Raw genomic sequence first — 9,855 nt, 5'->3', positions numbered from 1 at the left:
CTTAACGCAGGAATCCAGGAAACTGGCCACCGCCAAGCGGTTAAAATGTAGCATGTGGAAGAAATGTGACGATATGTGTGTGATACGTCTGTGTCCGAGAGATGGTCGATACCAGGGAAGCGCTCAGCAAGTAAGAAGAACGTGAGAAGAAACTATTGCCAGGAAAGTGACATGGCGGAGCGAGAAAGAGACGCAAAGCATGGGGAACACAGTACGAAATTCCCCACAATTGAAATACCTGAGGACGGAAACGAGAGTACCACGGCAAACACGAGTGGCGCAGAAGGAGATGTTCTCCTTTCTCTAGCCGACCGTTTGTCACCTCCCCGCCTTGGTGCCTCAATGACATCAAACTGCCTCTTCAAGTGGTCAACAAAATCCGTGTTTCCTTCAAAACCTGCGACAGGAGTGAACGGTTAAACTTAACTAGCAACTTGTAACCCGTCGAAATGCGTCAGCGAAACGAAGGTAAAGACAGAAGGCGGCGTGGCAGCTTTTTCTTTCCGCTCATCTCATGATTCGGGATAGGTCTACAGTTTCCTGCTGTATTACTGTTGAGGCGGGTGAGTAACTTCTCACGGCCTTCAAAGCGGGAAGAAAGAAACGCGGCAGCTAGCAAGCTCTACTCGACAATTGTTTTTCCACTAATCTGCTGACATAACCTTTTCGTATGCCGTTGATTCAAGCGGTCAAGTAGATTCTCAATACCTTCAGAATCTGGGACCGGCAAATCTGCACGAGACAAAGTGGAAACAAAGGCGCAGGCCAAAGACGCATTCAACTTCAGTGGCTTTAGCTCTCAGCTTCGCGCCAGAGTCAGTCCGGTGAAGCTGCTGAAGTTCGATATGGAAATTACCTTTTCTTTTTAGACACTCGCAAACGCGTTATTTACGAAGGAAGGACCACCTCTACACTGTTAGCCCCGTCTCGGTCTGAGTGACTAACAATCTCTGGCCGGTCGCACGACTTTCGTGTCTACCAAAAAGCCTGCACCAAACTGGTTGTATCGTTTCGTTTTTATACGAGTTCCCCACAAGCACAGGTCCTCTGGTGGTCTCTCCCACGAAGAGTTACAGCCCCTTCTGGCCTGAGATAGCCCCTTGTAACACAATTCTCTCCAGAGAAACGAGAAGGTTGGAACACGAGTTTCGGAATCACTGGGTCTGAGTGTGGGCAAAGTAAGCGTGTAGTGGAATAGAAAGGCGGTCATTACTCACTGGACAATTTTCGATCTGAAAGGCGCAACGCATGCACGTGCACACGTGGCCGCACGGATCGAAAGCAGCCTGAGAACCCACACAAAATTTAACAGCAAATTCTGGTGGGAGAGAAGGGGAAATAAAAGACGCACGGACACCTCTGCACTAGAAAAGTGTCGAAGAAAACCCGGAGACGCAAGGAGACCAAAACCAGGTTTTGAGACTGCCGCTGCTCAAGAACCACCCCAATCGTGCATCATACGTGAGGACACGGGAGCACAGAAAGCCTGCAAATGACAGAGGCACAAAACAACTCAGCTAGAGAAGCAGAAAGCGACGCAGACAGAGATGTAGCGAGAGATAAGGACATAACCACAAACAAGGCGCGTTTCCGACAAACAGCGCGACTCAAACGGACGATGTCTTCAAATGCAGGAATCTGACAGAGACATAGAAGTGCCGGAGCACGCAGGGAACAAAAAACATCTTTGAGCATGGAAATCAGGAACCTCAGAGACTGTAAGGTTCTGCAGGTTATGAGCGGACTTCGCACATCCGTGGATGGTTCCCTACTTCGTCCGGAGATGACAGACAAATAACACATTTCGGGGCAGTCATGTATTTTGCACTCGAGGGGGAAAGGAGAGCGAGAGTCCGGGCACTTGGGGCAAGAGGGTCGGCTCTTTGGTCCTTCTTCGTTAGATCCAGAGGGACGGCGAGACCCGAGGCGGAGGCGCCATCGGCGGGGGTCGGTGAGGGCCCGTCCGTCGCAACGCCACGCCGAACCTCAGAGGTCTCGGGACCCGCCGTCTCCTCTGGGCCCGACGAAGGCGCTTCGCGCCCCTGGGATGGCGACGCCGGGAAAATGGCGGGAACAGTGCCGCCGCGGGCGCGGGGACTTAGGCCTGGAGTCCTGAGGCGTGGAGACGAGGAAGAGATGTTGCACGTGTCTCCTTCAGGGAGGGGCACTGCGAGAGAGGATGAGGGCGGAGACGGTGCAGGGCCTGCACGCGCCTGACTGCTCGCTGACGGGGCGTTAGACGGAGAAGAAAACGATGAAAAAGGGAATCTGCCCATACTGCGGACCGGGCGAGAAGGCCCCCCCGGCGGGGCAGGAAACCCGCCAGGGGCCTGAGCGCGAAGGGAAACACAGAGGGGATGTCAATACCACAGAGGCCGCGAAAGAAGCAAGTCGGGACGAAATCATGAAAGCGAAAAAGCATGAAAGGTGGAACAAGGACTGAAATGGGACAGAGTGTAAAAACGTACTGCTGCAGCGACGAGACAGAAGAGACGCGAACGGCACGTACCAACGAAGGTCGCTGTCTCTGTTTCTCCGACTTGAGTTATGCAGTTCCTGATCGCGGATCCTTCGTCCAGAGACAATATCTACTTAGAGAGTGTACTCCTCGCTAGCTTCATCTCCATCAATGACACAGTGGAAGACGAGAGACGGCGAGAATGATACCCCCACTTTTTGTCGATATGTGCAGCGCTTCCTGTGCTCCCCACATTACACTGTCACGTGTCCAAAGGAAATACCTTTATTGTGTAGGAAGACCGGTTGGCCTGCTCGCCAAAACACAGACAAAACGAAAACTGTCCGCATTAAAGAATTCGAAACCGGTGCAAAAGGCACTCGCATGGGGAACCTGGTATCAGGGAGCCTGTGGAAACAAGCAACACTGAAATGGACTCAAGCAGGGAACGGGTCACCTTAGCCGTCAGCCAAACACGAACAGGGCCTCATATTAACCTAGATCGATGAAGGAAGAGTCTCCAAAATACTCTGAGTTTTCGGGCACTGGGGAACTTCTTTGGTTTCCGCGATTCCAGCCTCGTCTCTCTTGCAACCCAAGAAGAGCGGAACAAACATTACGCAGCGTACCACACGCAAGTTGTTTCAAAGATACCATTAGAAGATGTCGATGGATTGTTTGTCAGGGCTGGTGGGGGAAAGCGAAAGAAAGTATGCTCACAGAAGAAAGTGAAGTCACATGAAACAGATGAAAGAAAATGCCGTCCTTACCAGCTCAGGCATTCCAGGTCCCTCCCCGACGAGGAGTTCTGTGAGTTGAGGCTCGACGCAGGGCTGACGAAGACGAGAGAGGGACAGTCAGCTACATAAAGAAGGGTGGGGAAAAGCGGAATCACTTTAAAGACCGCACACAGTGCTAGAAACGGCCTCTCTGGCACGATATGAATAGCTAGCTGTGGTGTTACAGTCCGTAGGAAATACTGCACACCTCGGCAAGCAGAAGAACACTGCCAGAAGAAAGGAACGAGGCAAGACACACCTGCCCTGAAAGACTCTGAATGGGCACTTCCAAGGCGGTCAGTGCGTAGGAATGGTGAAAACAGAAACACGTGAAGTGGCAACGAAAAAGACTGCGGGAAAAGGCAGAACGATGGAAGCACAAAGCAATAAGAGAGAGGGCGCACTCAAAAGACAGGCCAACCCATGTGCACCTTTGAAGTTTCGACAACACCAAGGACTGCAGCGGCATTGTCGGTAGGCGTGTACGGAACGTTTTCATGTATCCTAAAGAAGCGGACGAAACCACAAGGCGAATTACCAAACGCGACAGGCAGAGAGCGACGGAGGGCCGTCGAAAATGACGAGGAAGGTGAGAATCGATTGCAGAAAACGAAGAGCTCTTGACAGAACGAAGAAGAGGCAGGGCAGCGCACCTCGTCAGGAGGAGCTGGTGTTGTGCGTTGTGTCTCTTGCTCAACTGGAAGGTTCCGCGATCGATCGACGACTTCTTCCATTTCCCTCTCCATCGACTCCGGAGCGACGTCGGCCTCTAACAGACACCGTCTCCTTTCCCGTTCTTCTTGGGGCTGCTCTACCTCGCACCCACTTCGCCCTGAACCGAAACGTACACCTGAATCGAGTTGGCGCCTTTCATGCTCACCGGGCTCCCCGCGGAGCTCTTCGAGCAGGTGTTCTCTTCCCGCGGCTCCACGCTCCGGCACGGATGTCCCTACATCCGTTGAAAGCAGAACCGGAACATCGCTTTCCAGCATGTGAGAGGCGCCAGGAGGCGCTTGACGCGACACTGGCAAGGCGGCGTTGTCGACAATCGCTGACGGAGGTGTAGGTACAGCTGAAGGCACGGCGGGCGCTGCCGGGCCTCCCGAAACGACAATCACAAAGTTGTCTTGCTCCGTCTTTCTGTCATCGTCTACTGGACCGAAGCACGGACAAGCGCGGATATCTGCGGCGGGTGCGAGAAGAGAAACAAATTAGCAAAGCGAGACCAATGAAGGGCATGGGAGACAAAGAGAAAGACGCAGAAGATTCGTCCTGAGTTGAGGAAAGGGATATAACGAGGAATTCAAGGGAGGAGGAGAAAACAACACTTGCCAAAGTAGGGAGGAAGGCGAAACGAAGAGAGCCGCAAAAGAGGGACAAGGGGAACGAGAGCGACAGAGGTAGCATCCTACTGTCCCTGTGCTAGAGATATGGCTTTATTTAGTTGCACAGGTGGACTCGTTACAATCATATTCGCACATGTAAACACAGAATTATATGACCCTGCGCCATCTGGAGACAGTGTATCGTGTCAACATCGATTCTGATTCTGTGGGCATCCAGAGGCATACATTATACGTTTTGCCGATTTCAGTGTAAAACGTCTTACCGTGAAAGCATTTGTTTACTGTGGAAATCAGTGCACTAAGCTGTTGATGAGGTGACAACGAAGGTTCTCGCTCGTGCTGTTTCGCTGAATCCGATGCCACAGGTTGAATGCGAAACGCCAGACAATAGCCGCCTGCTGTCGGCTGGCTCTCAACCACCATTGCTGTTCCATGCTGACTGTATCGTGACAGGACGTGTTTCTGTATAGAAACCCACGAAAAGGAACAACGTTAGTTTTGCATGAGCACGGAACCACACCAGTAATAAGGTATAAGGCAAGAACCAGTCTGCCATGTGTAAGGTGCATCCTTCTTGACTGCCACTACCGCTCATAATAAAAAGCAGAAAAACATATTTAACCGCGAGTCAAGCTCGCTGCACAGATAAATACAATTGTTTCTTGTGCAATTTGCAAGAGTTAATCATGTTCACCTGTGCATCTACAGTAGTAGTTTATTCATTTACGCCATGGTATAGTCGGTGCTATTCGGTGCTATGTTGGAATTCTCTAATTATTAATAATCCTGCCTCGGCGATGGTGACTCGCAGTACGATGGAAATTGATTGAATTGAGCTGCTCGTCCGTGAATACAGGAAAGAAAGAAAATCGTTGAAACTCACTTCTCCCGGAAACTCTCTTATCGTGTTTGCTGTAAGATATTCCCCTGTGACCCCTGGTAAAGCGTCTTTCTCTCAGCTTCTCTTTTCTGTTACAACTATTTGTGTCGAGGTGCTCACCATCTGAACATAAGGCAGGCTGATGTTCATGAAGGGGGTCTGATTCGACACCCACAAAATGCGATACTGAAACACAAAGGCGAACGACAAGCCTCAGGAGAAGCAGAACGCGATATTTCTGTAACCATTTTGGACTTTAAAAACGCAAATCAGTGACGTTCCAATGGAGCGCTCTCTGTCAATCGCTGGACAGCGTTGCCTTCAGAGAAAAGTGTGGTTCTGATGCCGACATCAAACAGAGGCACAGCATCATACCAGCGCAAGAGAGCGACTGTAAATGTGTTGAAAACAACGCCTCAACGGAAGAAAGGAAATACGAGAAAGGACTACGCGAAACAAGGTGAAGGGGGGATTTCACCGCCCCCGAAAGAACTGAAAAACCGTTTGTGTGATTTCTCAGACATAGTCGATAACGGTTTATATTCCTTTCGAGAACAGAAAAGTGACACGTCCTCTCCTGAGCCTAAACATGAAAACGAGGTAGCTTTGCAAGAACATGTATCAGACGATGCGAGTCGAGCTCTGCAGTGCAGCAGGTGTATTCGGTTTGCACTTCTTGTGTGTAAACTCTTGAAGGCTTTGTTTCCTAGTCTCTTTCGTTGGATATTGCAGACTCCTGACGAAGCGACGTTGGCACCTTTCGGACTGAGAGAAAGGTCTTCTGGATGCGACTGGACTTACGTTGGTTACATACATTTTGCCTGGGTACGCGGAGTTCTCGGTGAGACTGTGACAGCTTTCAACCTACAAATGGAGCGGGGGGAAAAAAGCAGGCTAAAGCCTGTACAAGAAAGCGGACGCGCGAACTAGATAACTTGTGAAAAGAAGCACCCGACAATGAAGTTCAGAAACAAGCATTTACATGGCCGATCAATCCTTTGGTCTGTCTGCCATGGCCAACAAGGTGTTATCATACCGGTGGCAAACGTGCCTTCCTCCACAGAAACGAGAGACCGCTCGCATAACCCCGTTCACATGAAGAGTTCGTTACTCGTGTTTTATCTCACACCACAATCTCAACCGGCTTTCTTCTTTCTAGCCAGAGCAATTGGCAGTCGTGCAGCGGTCGTGGAGATGTGGGAAGAAATGAGAAAATCTTATCGGGGAGTCAAGAGCAATGAAGGGGTTCGGGAAATGGCGCTAAACGACAAGATGTTCGAGGGTATCTAAAGCGACGCAAAGCATTTCAACTGAGGCTGAAGCGAATTGCCTAAATAAATCAACAGGTAGGCGGGAAAGAAACTTCAGGGTGTATGCATATGCATACGTATGTGTGAATTCATGTGTGTATAGATATCGGTACGAGGGTGGGAGGCAGCCAGTGTCCATGAACGATGGCTGAGAGAATCTGCTCGTTGCTTTGTTAGGACGATTCTTCTCGGAAGGAACAGTGCTCACAAATTTCACAATTCGCTCGCCTTCGAGAATTTCAATCTCGCCCGCGTCCGTCACCACTCGACCATCTCGAAGGAGAAGATCCCTGCACATGTGTCTCCGCAATACATCGGTTGTACACTTCTCCAAAAAGCAATACACCTGTGTGTGAGCAACAACCATTCGTGTTGACACGCATGCGCGTACACGTATGGACTGGCTGTTTTGCAGGCGGAAGAAACTCAGTTGAGATCGTGCGCGAAGTACGTCTCTTTTGCTGGGTTACTGGCTAACGTGTTTGTGAACATTGGGTGCCAAGAGTGCACGGACGTGCGGAAGAGTTTGTTTGCTCCAGCGCCTTGAGCTCACCACGAGTTGCCTGCCTTATCTCTGCCATGTCCCGAGTGTACAAACAACACCTGCTGCTAGCGCGAAGATCCCCGCTAGTGGAAACGATCTTTCGCCATTCAACTCTCATACATACACGTGTGTAGATATCTAGGTCTAAAACTAAGTTACGGCATCATCAGTAGCCTTGAACCACATCCTGAGCAGCAGTACGAAGAAGCACTGTAATGGTTTCGGGCCAAGACGGACTTGTAGATAATTGTAGCTCGGTAGGACTGAATTGCATCTTCCATTTCTTTGAACAAAATGTAGGCATGGTCTGCGCGAATTGCGAAGGAAAACTCAAACCGCGTTGAGTTGAAACGAGACATCAGGTGAAGAGCACGTGCCTTCCCAAATGTGCTGCTTTCTGCCATGCTGTAGTGGAGATATGTCACACAATGGAGGCCTGGAGAAAGAGGAAAAGGATAAGATAAGGAGAGGGAAAAACAGAGTATGGAAAATAAAAAGGATTCGGGGAGAATGAAAGGCAAGGACAGCGCCTGCAGCGGGAGAGATTCAATACTCTGTAGCGACGTCAAGAGTAAACAGAGGAGAGGGCGGGTGCAGCAGCGGGGCACACAAACAGCAACACCGTCCGTGAATAGATGCTACACAACCGAAACAGTCACATGAGCGTGGAAAAAAGCGGATGAGAACCGTGCTGCAGTTTTTTTAATGTACTACTGACAACACAATGTCCACACCAAAGGAAAAAGCCGCGTGAGGAATAGATACAGATGAGAAGCCGGCTTAGCTGCTTGCCATAGCAGGGTAGAGGAGCTGTGTTAGTAGACGGGGAAATACGGAACAATTCAATTTTGTATTCAGCGTGAAGGAGACGGGGGAAGGTAACAAAGCAATCGCGCGGTACACCTGCTGAATCGCTGGATTGGTGCTCGTTCGCTAGTAGCTGATCCTCCGTTTTGCGCAATGATAGAACTTGAAACATACACGAATGCGTGTCGTCGTTCGACTAGGCGTGTGTTGGTGTATGTAGTGTCTGTAGCAGAATGTAGATGGACGCACATGCGAGCAGTGCAGTAAGACGGTGAGTATTTGGATCGTCACGCGCGAGGAAAACTTACCGATACTAATGTTGAGTCTCGGTACATAGAGACAGTACCATATGACACGTAGATTGGTGATCTGGAGAACACCAATTCCATTGTCTCCTTTTGTGTCCTCTACTTTGTCGAACTGTTTCCGCAGAACTTCGCCTGAAGAAACCACAATGTGAGTGATTGGAGAGGTACACCACTATCCCGCTCGCTGTCTACGTGCAACCGAAACGTGGGAAATTTCTCGGTGAACTGACTGCCTCCCTCATGGACTCATGATATTTCGTCCTTCATGCTCTGCGTCGTAACGCTAGGAGGCTGCATAACCTAGCGACTGTGTGATATGGCCTCCAGTTAGAACCGGGAGTGACAGAGCGAGGTATCTGAATGAGTGAGGCTGTAAAAGAATTAAAGGGTCGCGAAACGAAAATCCCGGGACATCTTGGGAGTCTAGATTGCGACGGGCAGTGCTCCTTTTGAACTTAGTGAAGACTTTAAATTGAAGAGGCTTTCGGAGAACAGGTCTCCGGCGTTCTCTGCGGCCCTGTTTGGATCTAGCTTCAATCTTGTGCAGTGACGGTTGCTTCTGGTAGTACGCAGTTCTCTCTGGGTATTTTTTAGAGTCAGCTCGTCGTTTTCGTTTGGACCGTTGCAGGTGAGTAGGCAACTGGCGTTTCACAAAATGCCTCTACAGATGTACAGTTGAATAAGTGATTCTCTTTGGCCTTGTCAAACATCAACAGAGATAAACCCTGGCTTGAAAACTGCGCGAGAATGCAATGTGTGCGTTGCCGATCCAGGTGGATTGATATGATTTAAGTTTCCGGTAGAAGTTAGAAGAATATGGGCACCCACCGGGTCGGAGGAGTAATCGTTGTTTCGGCTGATCCCATCTGATCTGTCGATCTTGCCATAGTGGGCCGCCTCCTGGAGAGTTTCCACCGTCCAACGAGGATTGCCACAAGCTTTCTATCGCGGACATACAGGCCCCCATCTTTCCCAAAGTGCAGGAAGTTGGAGGCCACCCCGCTAAACACCGCAACTATTCCGCCAAGTGGACAGGAAGTTGAAAGCTGAAACCACTGGAATGCAGGAGACAGCGTGTCGTGGTGGCACGTGTGCTCAGAACGTCTCCCGCAATGGAAGTTAGGCTTCGTCGAAAAGCGGGCAGCAGTCAAAGATAGCCCCCAGCGCCGAGTTCCTTGGAACAATCAAAGGCAATGTTGCAGATTCCGACAAATCGTAGACGGGGTGAAAGAAAGCTCGCACTGGATTGCAATTTGGTGCTCTGTTTCGTTTAATGTGGTCAGAAAACTTCAAGACAGTCCATTCGTAGTTTGCCATGCAAAAGAGATAGACACCATAAGGAGAAAAGAAGGAAGCAGCCGAACCAGCTAGAGCAAGTATGTAGTTTGGAGAGACGATGGGAAAGAGAAACACAATTCCAAAT

General features: G+C 50.0%; 1 protein-coding gene across 1 annotated transcript; it reads right to left on the bottom strand.

Moving 5' to 3' along the window:
- Positions 1-681: 681 nt before the first annotated feature.
- TGME49_259965 (Bardet-Biedl syndrome 5, putative) lies at positions 682-9,399 on the bottom strand (the record flags this gene model as incomplete). Its single annotated transcript, XM_018781224.1, has 12 exons — positions 682-732; positions 1,218-1,286; positions 1,773-2,330; positions 3,229-3,291; positions 3,891-4,420; positions 4,847-5,045; positions 5,584-5,649; positions 6,265-6,327; positions 6,982-7,063; positions 7,555-7,753; positions 8,433-8,564; positions 9,261-9,399. 12 exons carry the CDS (start codon positions 9,397-9,399, stop codon positions 682-684), a joined length of 2,151 nt encoding a protein of 716 aa, XP_018637059.1.
- Between the last annotated feature and the right edge of the window lie 456 nt (positions 9,400-9,855).

This window comes from Toxoplasma gondii, chromosome VIIb, assembly GCF_000006565.2.
Source record: "Toxoplasma gondii ME49 chromosome VIIb, whole genome shotgun sequence".
Classification (NCBI taxonomy): domain Eukaryota; phylum Apicomplexa; class Conoidasida; order Eucoccidiorida; family Sarcocystidae; genus Toxoplasma; species Toxoplasma gondii.
The sequence above is the reverse complement of the archived record's forward strand: the minus strand, read 5'-3'. Positions and strand labels throughout refer to the sequence as shown.